Genomic DNA, 24,950 nt, shown 5'->3' on the forward strand with positions numbered 1-24,950 from the left:
CATTAGGCCACTTGCCGTTCATATTTGTGCGCTTCTCATAGATATTACTTTCATTATTGTTTTTACATAAATTACTGACTGAGCCCCGCCCCCGCCGTAGTCAGTGGCAAGGCCCGAGACTGGCCCGAGGCCACAGGAAAGGTGTCCGGTCGGCCGGTTAGCGGCCTTTCAGGTGCGAGCAGCACACTGTAGCCGATGTCCGATGTCCGATGTCCGATGGCCAATAGTCATGTGTTAAACGTTAACTACTACTGCAGCCGCTGTCCGGGGCAGTGGCCAAGGCAAATATGCAGGCTGCCCACAGTCATAAATTTGTCTGGCCCATTTGCCTCATGCTGGAAATTAATTCATTATCGATTTTCGTTTGGCTTCTCCTGCTACTGCTGCTACTGCCGCTGCTCCTGCCGCTGCTCCTGCTGCTGCTCCTGCTGCTGCTGCTGCTGATGTTGACCGGCTTAACTGCGGCAATTAAAAACAGGCAGCAGCAGTAAAATGGATGGCAATACAAACGATGCCTTCAAGAAGCATTATGAATGGATCATTTACAAAGTCAACACAATTAAAATACACGCCCCAAAAAACCGCACCGTCTCCGAGTACTGAGAACTGAGAGCTCTGAATGCTAATGCTAATCTGAAACCCTTTTCAGCATATGACAGGCGTTAGACTGAGTCGAGCGACCATCGCAGGGCTTGGCGGAGCGTTGCGGGGTAAATATTAAAAGTGATATATTAATAGAGTCCGAGTCGGGTATTTTCCGGGCCACAGCGTCCCACACTCAAATGGGCCAATACGATTGATGTTCTTGTCTTTACCACAGTCCAAATATGCAGCCGACACTGGGGCAAGACTGTGGGCATGGGGCACAGTGAAGCTGCGCTAAGCTTCGGCTTTATCATGCTAGGCTGGGTCCATCAACTTTTTATCAATTTTCCAACAATAAAAAAATGTTGCCTATGAAATATTCACAGACCCGTCTTCTGCTACCTTTTTGGGCCACTCAAACTGAGCAGAAATTAATTAATTTTAGTTTGTCAGCTAGTGGGAAGAGAGAGAGAGAGAGTGTGATAGATTTTAAGTCGAGATTCGGTTCAGGAGGTCTGGGAAGTATCTCGTATTTGAGACTTCTTCTGGTTCTAGCAGTTTTATGGGAAGCTCTATTTATGCAACCCTTGGTAAGCATTTTGGGTGAGAATATTGTTTATAGGGTTTTTGCCATTGCTTGCTTTTTTTCCTCAATTTTTTGGCGCCCTGAGCTCTTGCTCAATGTCCTTGATTCTCATCTTGGCAAACCTGTAAACTTTTTAAATACTTACTTGTAAAATAATTTCAATGGATATTTTTCCATTTTTTAATTGTTCTTCTATTATAATTCGGGGAGAAATTCGGATATACTAATCGAATTGTACTTCTGAAATTATTGTCTCGAGATAGCTTATTTCGTGCTGTAGACATTCAAATCAATTCTGTTAAGTTATACCAAGAAAGCTGAGGCTTCTCTCTTGAACAACGCCAACATTCATACTTATATACCTAGGAGTGAATTAAGACTCTTTCGCTAATCGCTAGACCTGAAAGTATGCAACAAACATTTTGCTTAACTCAACCTATACCCAAATGGGTAGAACTAACAGTCTGAGAAGTTCACAAAGGTGATACTGGCTTAATAATGTTAAAAGTCAAAAAGTGAAAGAGAGAAGAAAATTTTTTGTTAGCTTTGATGGTAACTTAATCTACTTTTACCTTTAGGAAAAAACATATGTAAATATATTATAAATAAATACTATAAATAAAAGAGTTAGTGCTACAAAGTATATATCCCTTAATACCATTATATAAACAAATGATCAGAGCACATACATTATAGTGTATGGAAAATAAATATTATTTACAAACATTTATATTTTTTAATATTATATAAGGATATTTTTTAAAATTTTTTTATTTTTATTTATATATATATATATATATATATATATATATATATATATATATTTTTTTTTTTTTTTTTTTTTGAGTGTATCCATCTTTAACCTTACTTTCTACGAGTGCCTTTGCTTAAATATTCACTAAAATTGATTTTTAAAGTGCTCGGGTCGATTTATTGCCAATATCAATTCAGCGAGCCAACTATAGAATCTTGCTGGTAATTTTATTTACTTTTTGCTTAAAGCTTTTAATTAGCATATACATGCGCGCTTGTAATTAAATTGTTCGTCCTCTGATTAATTGTCAACCTGCCCGGCATGTTGGCCTCAGCTGAAAATATACGCCAATTTTTGCACATTTTGCAAGCCAGCGACGATGCAAAGTGCAATTATGCGCAGCTTTTATTTGCTTAATAGTTTTTAATTTTTTAATTAAAGTCATGCAGAGGGTCGATCGGTCTGCAAAATGTGAATTATATTGGATCCACAGTAGCATTATAAACTTTGGCAAGTGAGCTCAGCAGTTGAATAGAACTCTTCAAGTTCAGTCAACCATGTGCATATTAATGTCTGTGTTTTTTTTGTATGTATATATATACATATATATATATATATATATATATATATATATATTTTTTTTTTTTTTTAATTTCTGCTATACAGAAAGAGAAGGTATCTGTCTTCATAATATCTATATAGTTGAGTAAGAAATTTCAAATATTTGTTTAATACAAATTTGTAGTCTCTCTGAAAATATTGATTAAATGTAAAAAATTCACAAATTTTTGCTTATATATTGCAATTTTGTTTCTCAAGAGAGAGAAGCTTGCTCTCAGTCAGACTATCGATAGTTATGAAGCCATAAGGCACTTTTGTCACTGTTGAATTTTGTAGTTTTCTAATTATTTAATTTCATTATTGTCTACCCCGCGCTAAGTCAAATAAACGACATAAAGGCTTTATAAAGGGGACAAAATAAAAGATAGCATACGTTCAGCCATCAATGCATTGATAATATAGCAAAAATATATTTCGATAATACACAAATAACAGAGATCTATAAATATTCACATCTTGTCAACAGAAATATTAGATACAATCTAAAACCCTTTGTCAACAACTACAACAAAATTTGTATTTGTATTTATTCATTTAAATTCTTTTGATGCCAATTTGATAAAAATGCTGGTTTGTTGCCCTTTTGATTTATGGGAATTATCGAATCATATAAAATTCCTTTTAATTCACAAATTTTCACAAGTCTCATTAAATGAAAATCCCGACAAATCGTAATCCCATGTAATACACAACATATACTCGTACTGTCCCTGGCCATTGCGGATTATCGAAATTATCGAAAAATATGAAATCTCTTTGATATTAAAACTCCTTAAATGAAAACCCTGATAGCTCAAATGTAAGTCGACATTAAATATTGGACTCTCGATATTATTATCGGCATGTCATTGTACATATATATACTATATATACATAGAGACCAGATCAAAGCAATTATTTCAATGGAATTTGTAATTTCCGTAGGTAAGGCCACTTGCCTGTTCATCCCACCTCCTCGGTAATGCTCACTTCGATATCTCATTCCATTCGCACAATATCGATAAGAATCGATTCTTTGCTGATTTAAATTCTGGCAAATGAATTCGCAGAATATTGAATAAATATGTATAATAAATAAGATTACATAAAGGAGCCCTGGGGTGCTCCGGCGAAGAAGCCAAACTGGTTCAGTTGACGTTGGGCAGCTCGGCGCAGTGCTTCGAGTGTTGTCTAATCAGATTCCCAGGAGTTGGCTAAGTGGAAAGCCATGCTTTCGTCTATTTTGTGATGATAATGTGGATGGACAGGCGCTATACTAGATATAAATATCTCAGCTGCTGCTTGAATTTATTTTAGTTGACACTTTAACTGCTTTGTCGCTCTAATTTGACAGAATTATTCCTGTTTGCTGCCCACTGTGGGGCCCGAGTCGAAAAGAGCTGAGCTGAGCTGAACTTTCGTGCAAACTGCTAACCTTTTATTTAATTTGATATGGCCTAAAGTTCAAAGGTGAGCCGTTATTCTGTCTCTCTGTGTGTTTGTGTCTGTGTGTGTGTGTGTGTGCGTGTGCGTGGAGGGGAGGATTATCATTTATGTAAATGGACTCTGCTCGCTCTGAAGCGGTCTGGCAACTGTCGCATTCACAGAAGGACAATGTATTAACATTGCGGTTGTCATTAGGATAAATTTGTTTAAATTTGCTTTGTGGTTTTCGATTGCTGTTGTTTGTCGATGGGGCCGGTGTGAACTCAACAGTCCCATAAATAATGCAGAGCGATTTTCCATTATGAGTAATTATGTGTACATTTGCCGAGCTCTGCTCTGCGCTGCTCTGCTCTGCTGTTGCCCGTTGGGCTACGGGTCATGGCACTCCAATTGATGGGTATTCCTCATTCCTGCTTCAAGACTCCTCCATTGCCAGCTTCAATCATCTGCCGGTTCTCAGCCAGTTCTGTATGCTGATTGTCTGCCTAATCGGGCAGCAAGACGTGCGTGGCAGGGTATTCTATAGTCGGCCAATGGCCAACAGCCGGGAGCACTCGGAATGGAATGGAATAGTGGGCCGCCCATAGGCAGTCAAGCGGCGGAGACTATTTGGTATTTTATGAACTTTCCGCTACGTTTTGTTTATGTTTGTTCCTTTGCATGGCAACACAGCCCGGGCAGGAGGCGGGGTGGGGAGAGCGCGCGACTTCTGCCAGCAGGACTACATTTTCCACATTGAACTTCAAGGTTAATTTATTTCATTGTGCCTCGGAACGTTATGCCCAGTTGCGCGATTGGTTTCTGCTTCTGCTTCTGCTTCTGCTTCTGCGTCTATTTCTGTTTTCTGTTTCAGTTGCTGTGTTTTGCTTGAGCTTTTGTTTCGCTTCATGCCGCGTCCTTTTGCTTTTTATGTCATTTGATTTTTGAGTTTTTTCGCCTGATTATTTGCTCGTTTGCCGAACTTTTTGCAGCACCCCTCCACACCGCGAAAAGAAAAAGCCGACCTAGCCACATACTTTGGCAGCGGCCATAAAAATGAGCCAACAACAACAACAAAGTCACTAAATGTTGCCACTTTATCACTTCATTGGGTTTCGATAATGACGTAGAATTGTGAGAGCACAGTTCAAGGCTTAATATAGCATTGAGAAAATGAAATAGTATCGATTTGGGAATCGATAATACAGTTTTTATATGGCCAAACAAAGTCTTATGGCTATTTGCAAGTCGTTTGCGTCATTAACTATTTATCATAGGCCAATGAGTTGTTTTAATCTATGATCTAAGTGCGTTCGTCTGCCTTTTCAAGTACGAAGCTTGAATTATGAAATATATAACAATTTTGATAAATGTTTAACGGCTTTTTTATCTCTTTGTTGCATGAATAAGTTCTTTATGCTAAAATCGGTAACATCAATTTTATACATTGGGCTTTATGGCCTAAGTCGGAGCTTACATGAAAACAATTACATGAATTCATTCAATTTTATGTATATATGTATGTTGCATTACATTACTTTGCATTAACATAACCTAACATAATATAATATTACATATATAACATAGGCCTAACACATAAAATTACATAACATAAACCTAACATAACATAACATAACATAACATAAACCTAATATAACATAATATAACATAACATAACATTACATAACATAAACCTAACGTAACATAACATAACATAACATAGCAACATAACATAAACCTAAAATAACATAACACAATATAACATAACATAACATAAACCTAACATAACATAACATAAACCTAACATAACATAACATAGCAAAACATTACATAACATACATTACATTACATTACCATAGTTCATATTACATTAAATTGTCTAGAGTAGTTGACCTAATTGAATATAATTGGATTGTGTCGACTGTCTAATTGGATTGGATTGGATTGGATTCTATCACAGTAACAAGTCTAGTCTGGTAGAGCCTATTTATTAATACAATTAAGGTTCTTAATAAATCGCATTTCATTGATGCTCAAAATATATATTTAATATATATTTTATAAAGTTGGATAGTAGTAAACAATAAATATCCTTTTTATGATCTATCGATCGACTTCTTAGACTGTCTTAGACTCTACAAAAGAGATTCTGTTAATATTCAAAACAGCTCTTTACATCTAAGATATACAAATGACTATATGCCTGCCACAAAAGTCTTGTTGATTCATCTAAATTTAGTCTAATTCAATTCCATTTACATATCCGGCCAACGCCGCCCCATCATATGACGTCAGCTCAACATTTGTTTTCAATTTGTCCGGCATGCGACATTCGGAGAGCCAAGTTACGCGAGCTCTCATATGCCCACTTAATATGCCGAGATTTCGTTGTGGAATTCCTTGCCTTTTGCTTTCGACTGCACTGTCCGCCTCGACCCGACCCCGCCCACATTCAATTTGGCCATGTGGCAGGAGACTGGGCTCTGCAGAGCTGCAAGTTATGTCCCCCGAGTTGCCAGCGTACATCAAAATGTTGTGCTGAGCCAAAATTGAAGTATAACAAAAAAAAAAAAAAAAAAATAAATAAAATGAAATAAAATAAAGTAATACATATAGAAAGAAAACGAAGAAGAAGAAGAAGCTCTGGCATTAAATTGCCCAGGGTGCAGCTAGAATACAGTCAATGTCAGCAATGGATGTCATTCGTGATTTTTGCAAGTTTCGTTTTCATTGCAAACTTTTTTTTTTTTTTTTTTTTTTTTTTTTTGAATGTTTTCACGAGTTATATGCAAAGTATTTTAATTTTTTTTTTTTTTTTTTTTTTTTTGAAAGGAAACTGCTTGCTCTGCAGTAGATTTGGCTGTTTGACTATTTGTTGTTGCTGCTGGTGGCGCGACATGCAAACCACAAATTATAGCCCAGCAAGTTGAGTCAAGTGCGTGGCTGATGGCTGAGGATGTCGTCCCATCGTCCCATCGTACCGTCCGGCGCCTGTGCTGCCACACTTTCAGTAATGTGACACTTTACGCCACGCAATGTGCCGCCGGCAGACCGACGCGACACGACGCGACGCGACACGACGCGACGATGCGGGCTGCCAAGGGAACCGCTCAATCCGCTTTACCTACCCGAAAAATGCCAAGCAGTGCACTTTGAGGCAGAGTTGCTAAATTGCTGCGCTTTTGATAAAAGCCGTGCCGGAACCTTCCTAACGACGTCGCATTGCCTTCAATTCTAAGCGAGTCGAGAATGGATAACAGCACTTGATGACTTATCAATGGCGTGGCTCATGTGAAATTTGTGAATTTGCAAATTGCAGCGAGTTTCCTTAGTCAAAGGGTATGTGACAGCTGAGACGACTTTCTCTAAATCTAATAGGGCATAATGTGCACGACTTCTACTTCTCTCCTTCTCTCTCTCTCTCTCTCTCTCTCTCCCTCTCTTATCAATGTGGGCTGCAAACAATTTATATTAATCATACGCAATGTGGTGCCAAATTGTTTCGCCTTTTGCCAGTGCTTTCAAGACTGCATTGTATTCAGCTGCAGCCGTCTCTCTCTCCCTTTCTCTCCCTCTCTCTCTCTCTCTCTCTCTCTCTCTCTCTTTCCGTCTGCACTGGCAGACAAGTCATTGCTTGCAACCTGGCCACGCTTCGGGCACAGCGAGCGCAATAAAAGTGATGGCCGCCCCAGTCGGTGCTAAGTCAAGGATGCGGACATCCTTAATGGTTCGACTGGGGCTGGGCTTTGGAAGCAGACCAGACTTGGTCACGCTACTTTTCGCACTCGCCCTTTGTTTTCGCTATCCTGTCTCTGTCTTCGGCTCTGCCTCCGTCTCCGTCTCCATCTCCGTCTCCGTCTATGACTTCGACTCTGTTCGGTCTGTAAAAACGTGCAAATGTTGGCGAATAAAAATAAATTTTCCGCTCAGCTGCCGCCTGTAATTTGCACCGCACAGACGGCACTCGCTAACAAGGGCATCTGCATTAAATAGCCGTCGATGGCAGCTCTTTGATTTACGCCCCGACCATGCCCACAGGCATGCGATTTGCCCAGAACGCATTTGCTAATTAAATGACAGGCTATAGCAATACGCACTCAATGCGATGAATAATTACAAAGCAGCTGCACATTCAAGTGTGTCCAACCAAATACATGCAAACTGAATATGTGTATGCATGTGTGTGTGTGTGTTTACTTAATCAATTGTATGTTTGCATAAATTGTCTACTTAAACGTAACCTAAGCCGAGCTGAGCGGATCAGCTCAGATTGCACACGAGTTGAGCTTTTGTTAAAGCAAAAATGATTGCAGCTAAGTGCAAGAGATTTTGCGTTCCCATTCACTTATAGTGCAGCTAAATCATAGCGTGCTTAATATTCTCCCCGGGTATATAGTTGCAATTGAATTAACTATTGGATATCTAAGCCTTATTAGTATGCTTTCAATAGCAGCTAAGTAACATTGTCATGCCGAGGACTAAATACAATACATTGTATATTATCAGCTGCATATTGTTCCATGGAAGAAAGTGTTTCATTTGCTGTGAGCCTAGCACAAATACCATTAAATTAAGTAAATGCATTCAGCTAGCAGTGGCTTATCTTGAGGAACAACCAGAGAAATGATTTGCCTCAGCTCTCTCTCATTTGAATTTATTTATGGTACAGCTTAAAAGTATTAAAAATTGATATATTATCATAAGCGCATTTAATTATATTTTACATATATTTGCAAACATCTTAGTGCATTAAGATCTGACAATCGATTGCTAACTACAGTCGAGCCTAGATCGAATATCGCGATAGGTCGAAAAAAAATGTTATCGCCTTAATTAAAATTCGTTCTCGATTAAATTTCTGTGTGAATCGAAAAAAAAAAACTGATCCCTTTACCTTTACATACTCGACTGTAATTGAAGCTAATTCATGTCTCTAGCTTTTGGAGCTCTTTAGTTTAATGTGTTTATACAGAGTCTGTATTATGTATGTCTGAATTACAGACATAGTTTTCCAGGGTCTTGGAAGAGAGAGACGGGGAGATAGGGACATGGGGCAGGCACTTGTTGCCTTGGCTCCAATTATATGAAAAAACCCTCACTACAATCGAAGCCTTAATAATATTTTATTTAATTAGCTTACTATTCAAATTGAGAGTGGGCAAAGTTTGATGCGAGAACAATTAAAGAGTATACAGACAATATTTAAACAGAGAGAGAGAGAGAGAGAGAGACAAAGGTAAATAAATAAAAATTGCTATTATGCACTCAAAGTAAAGAAGGGCGATATATGTAAGGAGAAGAACAACTTGAGAGAGTTTATTTTATAAGCAATGATTAGCTGCTGCGCTGAACAGTCGAGTTTGTGTTAATCTGATCAATTTCTATTCTAATATTCTTCTTTTACAGCTGCGCTCAATAACGAGTTCCCACTGTACTGTGTGTAGGCTCTCATAATGCGCTCTTCCAGAATGGCAACTTCCAGTCGCTTCTATTCGTCCAGTGACACTCTCCGAGTGCCTAACTAGCCATCTCGCTCTCACTCAGCAACAGCCGGCACTACGCTCAGCAATAGCTACATTTGTATCTCTCTCTCTCTCTCGCTCTCTCTCTCTCCTCTTTGAGTTGCGTGCAGCCAAGACGCAAACTCACTCGGATAACATTTGTACAACAACTCGACGCAAGCTCTCAAGCCTCACACCAATACTAGTGCAACAGCAGCAGCCAATCAGAATAAGCCAACTTAGAGATGGGACTTTTCTATTGATTTCACAATATTATTGCAAGGCATTTATATTCAGCTGTACAAATTTAATTCAAATACCAAATATACGTAATATACATGTACAGTTAAGAACATTAATTGGCCAGAGATAAATATAAACCTTGATCCAGTTTTGTTTGCTCTTAAATTCGTTAAGTACTGCTATTACAGATTGTGTTCGGGATTTTTATCGGCAGTCTGTTTGCCAGTTCGTCTGTTCGTTTGTTCGTTTGTCTGTCTATCTGGCTGTCTGTCTGTCTGTCTCATTTTTAATGCCATTATATGCCTAATTGGTTCAATCAAATTGTCTTACAAGTTAATTACTCGGCAGATGCTGCCAACCTGAGAAGTAATCTTAATAATCATGTAGATAATTACGTCCGCCTCGCATTCAGACAGACTAATACACACACACACACACACACACACACACATACGCAGAGAGGCACACATTGTATAGAATAATAGAGTAGCTTAATTGAGGGTAGCAGCGCGCAGAGAGCCGAAAAGAGCTTGATTATTTAAGTAGATAACTGTGTTTTTCCTAATTCGATTTGGAGATCAAACTCTCATAAACTGTCCCCGGAGGCATTTTGTTGAGTGATTAATTTTTAATGTAAATACTTTAAGAGGCACACTTGAAATTACAGCGTGGGCCTCTGCTGCTGCTGCTTGGCTAATGCCAAGTTGGACATAAACAATTGACAGTGGCTGCCAAAAATCTATTTACTATGTTGCCCGGACACACTTTAGTGAGCGCCGACAATGAAACACGCTTTTATTTACTTTTGATTATCTGCTTAAGGTCGACAATAAAAATACGAAAACAGTTGCAGCAAAGCAAACAGAGATACTGGGGACAAATGCTCCGATCTGAGCGTACCAAGCCACAGCGGGGGAGGGGGCGGACGACAGTGCGTTGGCGGTTGAGGCAGCAAACAAAGCGCCAAAAGAAACCAGCACAGCAGAGCGCAGGAAGCAGCAACAGCAAAAACAACAATATGGCCAGCATTTAGCTTATGGACAGGTTAAAATACTTATACATACGTATATATGTATATGTGTGGGTGTGCGTATGTGTGAGTGTGTGCTCGAGGGCTGTACATAATGTAGTCATTGCGCCAACAAAAATAAAATATTAAAAATGTCTTCAATAATATAATTTCTATGTCCTCCTGCTGATTCAGGAGCAGATTCATTCACATGAAATCCTTGAGAATCCTTGAAAATCAAACACCAATTAATGAGACTACAGCCAACTGGCAATTTGGACTTTTAATATAGGGAAACAAGTCAGATTTAGCACATCAATATATACAATAGATAGGATATCTAGCAGTCTGACACGCCCTACACTCACACCAATGTTTATTTACGCTCTGATTGGTATTGACAGAGTATGAAAGTTAGATAACTTTTTAACAGCCCTCGATAGGACAGTTTTGGTCACCCTCGCTGAGGCCTTGTTGTTTGTATACAACACATATGTGCACACAAATGTGTGGGAGTGAGTGTGTGTGCTGGTGTGTGTGTGTGTTTGTCGTTATGCCTTTGTGTATAGGTGAAGGTGTCAACAAGGCCTGTCGCGGATTATGAATAAGCAAAGTGGCCAGACGCACCCACGCACCCACGCACACACACACACACACACACACGCAGCCACACACCCAACAATACATAGCTGCGTGTAACTGTAAACAAACAATGCACGCACCCTCTATGCATACGATCCCATATCCGATCCACAAAGCAATTGTTTGCCCACCAAATTATTTATGTGAAGCATTCGCAGCTTTAACCAAATCAATTGAAACAAAAGACGAAATATCTATATACATATATCTATTCATTGAATATATCAAACAAATATAATATGTACTTACATGTCAGTTAAGATTATATTGCTTTAATTAGGTCATCAATTAAGAAACATTTGTTGAAAATGTTAATTAAACATTTTTAAATTTAAAATATAGATAGAATGAATAAAATCACAGCAATATACTATATACATGTGTATTTATGCACAGGACAGGGTGAAATGTGATGGGCGCAGATGTGGTGGGGGCCTTTAGAATAGAGGTCAGTGATATGAAGGAAATATTATGCGAACCATATATTTATATATTTATATGCATGATTTTAATGAGAATTAAGAATAGATAGGGTATATTAATTAATGTATATTAACTTTTGCCATATTCATGTACGTTCTCACGAGAGATGAGATGCTTTACAGGCTCTACAGACCCTTGCGTGCTTGAGGCCCTATGATAATGCGGCCCGTTGTATGGAAATCTTTTATTTTCTAAACATTCATGGAGTAGAATTTACTACTTTTTGTAGTAGGCCAATGGGAATCAGGGGTGCACTATAGTCAACTATCGATAATTAACTATACTGTTATCGATACTTCGCTATAAAGCCATCAATAGAAAGGGAAAGCTAAGAGAGCAACAAATTCGTTCAGATAAAATAAGACTAAGGCTTTATACCTTTTACATTTGTGGGGAAATATATCTGGAATCCTTTGGTATATGAAAACCAGACACGTCAAGCCCCTATCATATTGCCTAGATTAGTAGGGCATGTAAATATTTGATCAAACATATAAACAAATAAAAATTTTGCCTATATGAGAATTTGTTATTTAATTTAAATATTCCATTGAAGAAATGTGCTGCTATCTATGATGTCTTGTTACCTAATAAATCTTCACCTATTTATATTTGAAAGCTCAAGTTAGATTTGCTTCAGCGCTGGAGCAGTTCCAATTAAAAAAATTACTTGAGTTAAAAACAGCAAAAATTAAACGGTAAACAAATGTATATATATATAAAATATGTATATATAATATATATACATATGAAAAATAAATAAAATTATGAATTCAATAAAAATGAAATTAATGATATGTTTATTTGATAGAACCGAATCAAATAATTGCATTCGCTGAAAATCAAATAGAGAGGAAAAACACACACGCACACACACATAAATAAAATTGGGCTCAGCTGTAATTGGTGCAGTGTGTAACGGTTGTTGGGGCTGGTGTTATTTGGTTATTGTCATCGTGCCACAAGTGACAGCCACTCAAATGTTGCACTGACAGCTGCAAGTGCAATTATAGTATTATTATCAATTTTGCATAACATGGAAGTGTTCAACTGGATCCCCTCTCTCTCTCCCTCTCTCTCTCTCTCTCATCCCCTCTCTCCCTCTCACTGTTTAGAGTGCTTTCAGTTTTAATTGCTTTTATACAAACAGAGTCCAGTAACTAAGTGCGTGTGTTCGTATTATGGTGAGTGGCTGTGGGCGTGGGCGTGGCAGTCGGCGGAATAGTTGAACTGCTAAACATATTGACAGGCAAAATATGTGTGGCATACAAATGGGCTGAGGTTGCCGCTCAGTCGGCAAACGGTGCGTATGAATAATGCCATTGCCAATTGTTTAAACACACACATATCTGTGCCGAGTGCCGCTGTGTAAGTGTGCGAGTGTGTGTGTGTGTGTGTGTGTGGGAGCATTTCACAGTTACACGTGTTAGCATTTATAAATACAGTTTCTATCTTTTGCCCAAACCAATTTAGATTTGACATTTTTGTTGGAGCCAGTTGCTCCAGTTTAACAGCCAAGCACAAAGCACACACACACACACACACACACACAAACACAAATACATTAGAGCAACATCTAGCCATATTTAAATTACAATTTGTCAGAGAACAATCGCCTGCTATTTCAAATGCAAACATTCAGACTGCATATACGGGCTAAGCCAAGTGCGCTTAGACGAAACATATATATAAATGCTATATTTATAATCAAAATATTTACAAATCCTGAATGACTTCTATTTAGTCAACTGTCCGGCAAAAGGTGCTCCTCCAGTGCACAGACAGACAGTGCAGCTTAAGGGCATAGCTGTACAATAGTAGAGCAGGGATCCATCTGTCTATGATGATCTAGGTGATCTTGGCTTGAAGTTTTTTGAGATTTGACGGATTTTCGCTTTAATTGGCAACCAGTTTATGGAGCAGCTAGGCATTAATTTGATTTCATTTAAAATTTTATGTCAATATACTGTGAAAGTCCTAGATATAGCTAAGTGTGTCCTATATTAATAATATAAATATAGGAGCAAATGAAATTTAAAAAAAAAAAAGATAGACTTATATATACAGTGTCTAACATTAATACTCTTTTTTTTAATAACTTCAAACGCAAATAAAACATGTAATATTAGTTGAAATTAATAAATGGTTAATAATAAATTGTAGATTGAAAAGATACCTTCTTAAAAAGTAATATATCAATGTAGTAGATTTAAATAACTAACAAAAATTGTATATAAGCCGAAAAAAAAAGAGCGACTTGGTTTTTTGGCTTATTGCTATATCAAATATAAATAAAAGAAACAAATTAAATAAAAGGAAAAAAGTAATAGAAATTTGTATACATATTGTATATAAAAGCAAGACAATAAAAAAGTTACTCTTGACACTGTTTTCAGTCATTTCAGACATATATTAAATAAATATTTATTTAAAGCCTAATAGCGATTCCTCGGGGTTTGAGAGATAGAGTGCGAGAGAGCGACAGATAGAGAAAGAGATAAGGTGAGGGAGGGAGAGAGAAAGAGAGAAAGAGAGAGAATTCGGTTCGATCACAAGGTATAAAGTGAGTGTAAAACCCTATAACTAATTCTTTCCCTAAGCTATAATATTATGTATTTATTATCTTAAAAAGCCTTCAAAATTACATGAAACAATAATTGTTTAGATTAAGTTGTCTAACAGGCAGCAGAACACTTGTTTTCTTGATACAGGCGAGTCTCGATAATTTGTACATCGCTAAATTGAAAATCGCAATAAACCGAAAAAAATTCTATACCAATGAAAGAAATTCGTTCGTAATAATTCTCGATAATTTGAATTTCTGTGTAAATCGAAAAAAATAAATAAAACAGATCCCCTTGCCGTTTCGAATTATCGGGATTTGACTGTATTTCAGTAGATAATGATATTGAAATATATGAAAATATTTTGCGAGGGTAGGCACGAATGTTTAGTCAATAGTTCAATAGAGTCTTCAGCTTCAATGAATAGAAAGCGACGTTGATTGAGCTCAGTTTGGTGTATGGAAATTATTCCCAAGTAAATGATTATAAACAAATATAAAAAATATATAAATGATTTATTATTAACATAATTAATATTTAATATTTACTATTTTTGAATACATTCTCAGAGTCTGTTATTAAGTTTTAATGTAATTTAATTTGTCCACCTGCGCAATTAGCTGCAGCAGATTGCAGTTGCATTTACCTTTTGACACTTTCACTTCGCGCTTCTCAAGTATTGAGTGGGGGTGTTGGGGGAGGGGCGTATGAGGGGGTGCAGGTATTTTACAGAATTCAACAGTTTGTCTCGGCGATCCACTTACCATTCACATAGGCAGAGAAATCCAAGCGCTGCTGCTGCTGCTGCTGCTGCTGCACATTGGTTGCTGCAGCAGAGCGTTCCTCCTCGCTGCTGGCGTCACGTTTCATCAGTGTGAGTGACGGCGCCGCTGAGTGGATATGACGATGGCCGCTGGCGGCGTTCGCGGCAACGGAAATCGCATCATTTCCGTTCGTCTTGTCGGGCTGAGCTGGGCCCGCGAATAGAGCCAGCTGCAGCAGCAGCAACAGCAGCGCCGCCGACGGCGCGGGCAGCGGGGCAAGCAGCGGCGTCCGCCGTTTGGGCATTGTGCGAGCGGGCATGGTGCAACCGCTGCCACTTCCGTCTTCTGGCTGCCGGCTCCGAGTTGAGCTGAGTTGAGTTAAGCTGAGTTGAGTTGAGTTCTTTAAGTAATTGCAGGATAAGTGCAAGGAGCGAAGCGGCCAGCGGAAGCGGAAATAACGCGGCAGCAGCCAAGAGCGATGATGACTGCGATTTAATGTATGTTGTTGTTGTTGTTGTTGCTTTTGCTATTGGTATCGCTGTTATTGGGTTTGTATTATTGTCAAACACACACAGACACACGAGCGCACGCACACGCACACGCACACTCGCTTACACACACTCACGCACTCGCGCACTCACTGTACTTGGCTTTGGAATCCCCGAGCGGCCATCAGGCGAAAACTTCGACCACAACAAACGGCGCAAACAAAAACAAAAAACCAAAAAAAAAAAAAAAAAAATTCGGAATTCGGAATTCACAAAGAACGTTCTCAAGCACTTAATATGCTTGTGGATATATATATGTGTGTATGTCTGTGTGTGTGTGTGTGTGGACACAATGCTAAGCAGACTGCCGACGGTGGGCTAAAATCCAAATCAAAACTGCGGATCGCAATCGACGCGTTTCGCACGCCGGCGTTAACGGCCAAATTTGAGCACTTTCAGCGGTTCACAATAGCAGACGCGACGTGTTGTTGCGCGGCCAACGTGCGAGGCGCTATTGAGCCAGCCAACGTGCTGGCCGTACGCAGCAAGCCAAGTCAAGCCAAGCCAAGCCAAGCGAAGCGAAGGCAAGCGAAGGCAAGGCAAGGATTCGCCACAACGCACGAGTCGCCATGCCGCTTCGGGCGGGCAGCCGAGCGAACGGCAGCCGTTTAGTGAATGGAAGCCGACTCGGCGGGCTGCTGGCCCGTTCAGCGCCTGCGCCTGCAACAATTCAAGCCACTCAACGTCAGCAGACAATCCGATATGGATATCAGCGGCGCTGCGGACGCCGAACAAATGTCCAGCCAGACATCGATGTGGATGTGGATGTGGTTGTGGATGTGGATGTGACGACGTTGTAGTTCATTTGCTTGCTACGTGCTGAATTCGTCAGCGAAGCGCTGCAGCCGTTTGGCCATTTGGCCATTTGGCCATTTCACTGACCTTTTTACGCGACCCAACCGCAACAGTTAACGGTTAACGGCTAACGGTTGCCATCTGCCAACTCCAACTGCACAGCTCTCAGCGACTGCCATCGATGCGGGCAGTTAGCGTTTTTAGCGTTTTAGCCAATTATCGGCCAACTGCCTCGGCTGGCAATTAAAATATTTGCAATTGCTTTTCGCTGCTAATTTGATTAGTCATTCCTGGCTTTCAAGCTACTCCTACTGTGCAGCTGTGTGCGCGTTCACGCTCCAATTGGATGTCTCCTGGCAGCGAGAGCGCTAGCGCTCCCGTTTTCTCTGTTCACGCATCGTCGCACATAATCAACAAATCAACACGCCGCAAATATCCGTAAATATGTTGAGCAAACATTTGCCGCCAAAAATTGACAATTTTCGAGAAAAAGGACGCCCACACACAGCGGCGCCCAATGTCAATACAGTCAGCCACACACACACACACACACACTCGCACACACACATATATCCATGAGCATATCCATATATATGCCTATTTACTGCAGCTGACATTCGCATATGCTTGACTATCTAATGCGGCCACAGCGCTGAGTAGTTCAATATATTAAGAACTGCGCGTACGTGAAGATGGCTCAGTTATCTGCCATAGATACAAAAGTATCTGCCGCACGACATATACATATATATGTATATATATATATATATATGGCCTATAGGCCAGTCAGTGACCAAGCAGCTTAAGCCAGCCGCACTCGGACGCCAAATCAAGCCAATTCAATAAATAATGAGCTGTAAAATTGAAATCAGCGAAAATCAACATCTGTTTGTGCTTAATGGAGCCTGAGCATTGCATTAAGCTAATCATTTAATTGCCTTGAGAAACTCGGTGTGAAAACTCACTGCGAAAATGCAATTAGCGATTAGCTAAGTTAACTGTTTAGCTACTTACAGCAAGTGAATGAGCTGGACTGAGTTGGAGAAGTTTACAGACTTGCAGCAAATCATTTTGATTAGTATTCATTGAATTCTGAATGTGTTGAGCAAAATTTATATTTTTATTTTTTTATTTTTCTATAATGTTTATGAAACTCATGGGGGGTATTATATGGGGGTTTTCAATTGGCGCTGGTCGATGTTGCAATGGAATAAAACAAGCTGTGTGTGAGGTATTAACAAAATATACATATATACTTTTTTAAGGCGCATATATATTTAATTAATATTTTTTATTTATTTATTTTTTTTACTTAAAATATTATTCTGCATTTCATAATTATCTATTATAATTTATTGAAATTTACGAATAATTTATGAATTAATTATTAATTATTATTATATATTTATTAGAGATTTGAATTTATCTAACATTAGGACTGACTTATAATTATTTACTAGAGCTGGGGAAATAATTAATAAGAAAATAATAATAATTAAGATAAACTTAAGAATAAAGCACTGGAAATTGAGGCCTACGGTTTCATAATTTTCTATATTTGGTGCTCTTCAAAGTTAACCCCCTCAGCCAATAGTAATTCCTATCCGGCTTCAGCTGCAGATTCAACAATGCTTTGCTAAATCTCAATCTGCACTTAAAAAGTAACTCTTCGTGATCTTGATGCCGACTTTCTTTATCTGCTCAATCGGAATTTATTTTTCTGCTTTAATGAACCTTTTCACTTTCAGGGAATAGGGATTATTATCTCTGTTTTTTATTTTTTATTTTTTTACATAATCCAAGAGAAGCCCCGAGAAGCCCTAACATACTAGCATTCAAAATAGTCCTACCTGAGTAAACATTAAGCTAAACTATATGATCCTACCAACCTACGTAATCCAAAAAGTTGAGTGAGCAGCCCTCGCAACTTTTTGAACAGACCTTGCAAATGTGGCATATAGATTCATAAAGAATTCGACCTATCACTTATATCTATATATCATATCATAGCATATGTCTGTGATGAGTCGAGCCCTTCTATATATCCCAATTAAAATGGCTGAACAGCGCAGACAAATCATAAATATTTGCATTATATTGCCGCTGGCTGATGAAGTCTGCATATTTGCATGACTAATTTCATTTATGCCATAAGACATTCTTCTTCTCTTATAGGGTATTCCTGGTTGGTATGAATAAATATTGATGATGTATCAGATAAAAGTACTAGACGGAAATGTTATTATATATTAATTAAATTTACTATTATTCCATCTAGTAAAAATATGTCATTTTATTTTTGCTTGTTTTTTGTTAAACTCTAAATTACATTCTGTAGGCTAAATATTAAATTTCATTATTCAATTTCTACTTTTCATTTGCAAAACATTTCGCATAGTTTTAATTAATAGACCAACTAATTAAATTAAATTAAATCCAATTATGCGCGAACCTTTTCTCTTTTATAAAATACTCCTCTATGATTATAGGGTATACCGTTTAGTTAACATAATACTCTTTGCATTTTTCTAATGTAGTTTCTCAATTCTATTCTACTTAGGATCTTTATTCTCAATTCGAAATTCCAAAATATTTTTGCATACACGAATAAATGAAATTTATTTTTAGGGCTCCTTAGTTCTATATATCCCTTAATCTGGACTAAGATCTATAATCTATATATACACTCAGGTCGCTTAAAAATATTTCACTCAATTTCCATATGCGTGTGTTTACAGGGTATTCAGGGCATTCAGTGCCAGTTGATTGGGCAAAAACAATTCAGTTCAGTTATTCAATATGTGTCAAGCCTATTTATGTGGCCCGCGTTGTAGGCAGCTTGTTAGCGACAACAACAACAACAACGAGAATGAAGTGCTATTGATATTTATGTGAGCCCAGTAAGTTAATCTAATTAAAGTTGGCAACTTATTTGCGGCACGTTGTTGCGAAGCGCCTAAGTTTTTGTTGCAGTCGATTGTTATTGTTGCCGTCGTTGTTGTTGTTGTTATTGTTGCTGTTGTTGTTACTGTTGCTGTTTGTGTTGTTTTTATTGTTATTTGGTAATATTTTGTTGTGCTGTGCTGTTGTGTGGTGTTGATGGCAGGTCGTATTCATTATCGCATTACACATTATTATTATTATTATGAAGTCCTCCTGCTCTTGCTCCTGCTGCCCCCTCTCCAGCTATATTGCTCTTACATTCCAGCTTTGATTGCCTTCATTGGCATCTCATGATATAATCATGGCGCCAATGCCAGCGTGAGGTCAGCCGTAATGCGCTTAGAGCCGTAATTATTCCTACGGCACTCGGTCAGCTAATTGACTGCTGTTGTCTTACTCATTTCATTTCATTTCATTTCATTGTTTTTGCTCTTGTTGTTGCTCTTTTTCGTATGTATGTGTGCGCCTCTTTCTTGTTCATCTGATGCTTTTTTTTTTTTGTTTTTGTGCATTATGGCAGTGCAGCGGCAGCCGGATGCAATTCTGAATCCGGATATGAATTGTTGCCCAATAACGGACTGTCGCTGATTGAGCCAGCTGTAAGTGGAGCCGGAGCTAATTGGACGTGCAAGAGAGCGTCCATTCTGCATGCGAAAAGGCTCGGCTCGGGTGACTCCCAATGAGTCCATTCACTTTGCTGTGCACCAGCGCGAAGGCCTTGTCCAGCTGCCCGCTAATTAGGCAATCATTGTTCGATTTAACAGAGACTGAGACAGAGGGTGAGAGTGGGAGTGAAAGAGAGAGAGAGAGAGCCGTAGCACACTTCACTTGCGGGCAAACTTAATTTGCGGCCACATACGAACACCGATTTACAACGACAACAACAACTCGAGCCACTGTTAGTTCAATAGGCGAATGGCAACATCCTTGGGGCACTCTCTTTGTGAGCATCCGGCTGCAGGAGCAGCAGCAGCAGCATTGCGCCCATGGAGCCGCAGCAACAGAGGAGAGAGAGAGAGAGAGAGAGAGAGAGAGAGAGAGCAAAAGGTAACAAATGAACAATCAATGCAACTTTATTTCTTTTCAGTTTTTTTTTTTTATTTTTATTTTTTTTACAACTGTCTTACAACTGGGGAATAAACGTGGCCAGAGCGGAATGGCTTTAGCAAGTAAGACAATACATATTTAAGTATAGAAAAATACAATTATGTTTTGCTTGCCATTGATGGGCAGCGAAAGGCAGAGGGAGTGAGAGCGGGATAGAGAGAGAGAGGGAGAGACATTTGTAATCTTCTTAGTGCGTAAGAAGTAAGTGCTAGGGAAATTCATAATTGAAGGAGATAAGCAATAAGAGCAGGAGAGAAGGCGAGAGGGAGTGAGCGAGACAAGGAGAGAGTGGGAGAGCTAGAGAGAAAGGGAGAAAGAGAGATGAAGCGAGAACAAAAGAAAGCGTGCAATTGGTAGCTTATCTCAGTTTGAAGCTGTGTCAGCTGCCCAAAGACAACAACAATATGTATATTGTTTTAGGGGTCACACGGGCTGCACCTGCTAAATAGATAAGAATATAATTATGTATGTATATATATGGAGTAATTCACTAAAGCCCAGGCCAGCTGTTTAATTAATAATTAGGTATTGATAGTCGATTTGCCTATTACTTAGTTTAAGACAGATTAAATGTGACATACAAAAGTATATAAATAGTATATGTATATATGTGTATATATACATACTCATCTTATTTGCGGAACATCTTACACTTCTGTAAAATTCAACTGAAAGAAATACAAAAATATAATAAATTTATTATTATTTGTTATTTTAAGGATATATGTATACATATATATATATATAAAGAATATTTTTTTAATCCTACTCAATGTGGTGCTCCACTTAATAACTAAAAGTTTCTTATTATTCAGAACAGTTGGGCATTTCATCCTTGGACCAGAGCAAAACTTGGGAACTGTTGAAAATTTCTATCAACATTTTAGCACTTCGGCAGTTTTGCTCAGCTTAAGCAGACATTCATACATACATACATACAAGCAAACATACTTAGTTTCAAAGTACAATTATACATGCATACACACACATTTACATATTTATATATAATCCAAATGTCTACTCACTTGAATATGCATAGAATATGCATTAGAATAAAAGATGGATTAAAATAAACACACACACACGCACACACACAGAGGCATCTTCACACTCACACTCACACTCACACTCATGCAGCTGCCTGTCCTTGAGCTGATCATCAATCGATATGGATTTGATTTTTATTTTGGCCTTATACAATGTCTGCTTTTGTTGTTTGTTGCTCTTACTCGAGCTGCCTGTCCGACTGCAACTGAGTGTTATCCTGCACTAATCTTCCGGCTGTGCACATTGTCCCCATTGTTCCTGCATTTTCAGCACTTTCGCTCCATTATGGCCTCTGCTTTGACTGGACTGACAACAGTTAGTTTCTGCCAGGTCGCTGTTTTCTTCTGTCCACGTTTTGCCATGACATAAAGCCCCTACGACTAGCTCTACTAACACTAAGTGCAGCTGTACACACTGCATCTTAGGCGGGGACTATGCTGAAGTAATATTCCTTAAGAGAACTGTTGAACAGAAGAAACGGTCGTCTATAGGTTATATAGGTTAGCATAGCAACAGTTAGCCTTATCACAGTTGCCTATATATCTGTCCGTATATCTGTCTGAATATCTGACTGTCTTTCTGTCTCCCTCACATCCATCTCACAGTCTGTCTCTCCGTCTGTCCGACAAAGAACAACTACGGAAGATCATTGTGATTATCCATATGTATTCATTCGGTATTTATATTTGACTAAAACGAAGCCTGAATGCCTGCAGCAGCAGAGGGTGCTCCCATTGGTCACTTTAGGCTCTACTGCAACGACCCCTACCTGACTTCGGGCTCAACATTTGAGACAGTGTTTGAGTGAAAGTTGCTCTTTATAAAGGGCAGCTACTGCAGCATTTCTTCAGTCGCCCAGGCCTGGTTGGGTCAGTCGTGTAGTGCAGTGAAGTGAAGTGGGTGTGAATATTTAATGATCGTTCAGCTCAGCTGATATAAGCATTAAAGACTTGGAAGAAATACTTGGAGGAAATACTTAGAAGAAATACTCTGAAGAAATACTTGAATAAAATACTTATAAAATGCTTGTACGAAATCAATATAAGAAGTATTTAGAAAAAACACTTAGAGGAAATTCTTAGAGGAAATTCCTAATGGAAATACTTTAAGAAAGTTCTTGGAAGAAATTCGTGGGGGAAATTCTTAGAGGATATGGACTTGGAGGAAATACTCTATAGAAATACAGAGAAGAAACACTTGAAGGAAGACCTTGTAGGAAATTGGTGGGGGAAATTCGTGGAGGAAATACTTGGAAGAAATACTTGGAGGAAATACTTAAAGGAAATACTTTGAAGAAATATTTAAAGGAAATACTTGTAAAAAAGGGTTAGAAACAAATACTTAAAGAAAATATTTATTAATATCAATATATTAATATTAATAAATTATTCTTTAATATTCATTCCATAATATCACATCCTAATATTATTGTGACACGACAGACGGCTGTAAAATAAATGATTAGAAAAATAGAAATTTAGATTAGTTTCTGCTATATACACGTTTTACATCATACCATAGAAAGTACTGTCTGCTGTAATAAGGAATTATTGGTATGTTATCTATAGATAAGTAAATAAATAAAATTTGGTCATCTGCTAAGAGCAGTAGCCTTAGCCACTGAATATATTTTTAAAAGTATAAAAATCAATAATATAGAAAATTATATTGTAATTATAATTTAAATATTATCATTTTGCATTATTTGTATATTTATATAATAAATAATAAAATAATAATAAATGTTCCAGAAGTTGAAGCAAGCCAGTCAAGGAACTGTTGTCAAAGTCAATCAGCAGTGGATGCATCCATGGATCCGATGGATCAGCAGCAATCCTTGGGATTATGGGAGCCGAGATATGCTTTGCATACGGTGCAGTAGTGGTTCGTGTTGTAGCAGCTGTCCACCAAGTAGGGATAGAGACAGGCGCAGCAGCACCACCTAAGTGAAAGGCATGAATGAGATGCACAAAGTTGGGATTCAGGGACGTACCCAATGGAGCACAGCCAGAGCGCCCAGCAGTGGGTGCGGGTGCTGGGTGCGGTGCGGAGTAGAGTGCGCCCCTCTCGGCCGCAGGCGGGGCACACAATCGGACAGGAGCTGGCACCCAGTCGGGGCTGTGGCGCCAAAGCAAAGACGTCTGGACAAAGGCGACCAGATCATTTCAGATCAGGTATAACTCAACTGGAAGTGGAGCTCCAGCTCCATGTTAGTACTTACTGTGCGCCTGCTGTAGGCGAGGTCGTTCCCTGCGCGGCTCCTGCTGCCGCGGCATGGCTGACACCTCGCCCCCATCCATGTGCGGCTCCTGCGGCGGCCGCTGGGAGCAGTGGGCGGCAGTCTCATCCAGCTGCTCCAGCAGCTGACTGCGCAGCAGGGCGGGTGCTGAGAGGCTGCAGCGACGATCGGCGCCGCTGCTCTGGCAGGAGGCAGCGGTCGGGTCGGGAGTGCCAGCCGAGAGCCGCAGAGTGTTTAGATTGCCCATGGCATCGTCGTAGGTCGGCGGCTGCTGCGGCTCCATGCAGCTCTCCCTGGGCTGCTCCATCGGCGTCTGGGCGCGCCACACCGGCTGGCTGGGGTCCTGGCCCTGGTAGAGCATGCGGTGCTTCTCCTCGGCCATGCTCGGCTGACGGCTATTGCCGGCCGTTTAGCTGGGCCCAAGTGGATCGCGCTGCTTTTATCGTTAGCGTTGGCTGCTGTTGGCCGATAGCAGAACAGCTGTCGATGAGTGGGGCGACGCGGCATGCATGTGGAAGGGGCTCAATTGTTGTTACAGTTGCAGCGACGCCAGCTAATTGGGACTGAGGCGGGCTCACCAGGCCTTACCTGGCTTTACCTGCCGCTGCTTGGCACGTTCGCATCCGTTCGTCGTCACACGTTCACGTTCACGTTCACGTTCACGTTCACGTTACGTTACGTATGCGCCCCATCGACCGGACCAGTGAATATTGTCAGCATCCGTTTAATTTCCGGCTCATAACTTTTGCAATATGTTGCTCGACTGCTGCTGGCCGCACGGCATTCCTATTTGCTCAACCCTTGACATACGTCTGTCTGCCATGACGCCCCGTCCCTTTTAGAGCGATGGCTCTAGGGCTGCAGTCTCAACATTCAAATCAATTTCAAATACATTATTCAGCTAAAACTAATTGTGCAACGACGCAGTGCCAAGCTCCAACAGCGAGCTCTGATCACAATCAGTGGCAATTAATTGGGGCTAATCGAGTGGACAATGCTCGCGTTAGTTCACAAAAGCAATTAGCATGATGTCGAAGGTATTTAATTATATGACATTTTATGGGTAATTAAGTGATTGATTTAAATTTGATTACGAACAACAAAACTCGAGAGAT

The 24,950-nt window shown here is 39.4% G+C and overlaps 2 protein-coding genes across 2 annotated transcripts in view; both read right to left on the reverse strand.

Annotated features, from left to right (window-relative positions):
- Positions 1-16,165, reverse strand: part of LOC6584080 (myb-like protein P) — a 63,510-nt gene extending 47,345 nt beyond the window's left edge. The window contains exon 1 of the mRNA XM_002009704.4: positions 15,157-16,165. Within this exon, the coding sequence (XP_002009740.2) occupies positions 15,157-15,475 (319 nt within the window). The 5' untranslated portion in view covers positions 15,476-16,165. The remainder of the gene's footprint in view (positions 1-15,156) is intronic.
- A 7,025-nt stretch (positions 16,166-23,190) lies between these two features.
- On the reverse strand, positions 23,191-24,242 carry LOC6584082. The gene is made up of 3 exons (XM_002009706.4): positions 23,818-24,242; positions 23,590-23,737; positions 23,191-23,538 (listed from the first exon to the last, which is right to left on the reverse strand). Exons 1-3 carry the CDS (start codon positions 24,215-24,217, stop codon positions 23,421-23,423), a joined length of 666 nt encoding a protein of 221 aa, XP_002009742.1. The 5' UTR covers positions 24,218-24,242; the 3' UTR covers positions 23,191-23,420.
- Between the last annotated feature and the right edge of the window lie 708 nt (positions 24,243-24,950).

This window comes from Drosophila mojavensis, unplaced genomic scaffold (assembly GCF_018153725.1).
Source record: "Drosophila mojavensis isolate 15081-1352.22 unplaced genomic scaffold, ASM1815372v1 contig_136, whole genome shotgun sequence".
Classification (NCBI taxonomy): Eukaryota; Metazoa; Arthropoda; class Insecta; order Diptera; family Drosophilidae; genus Drosophila; species Drosophila mojavensis.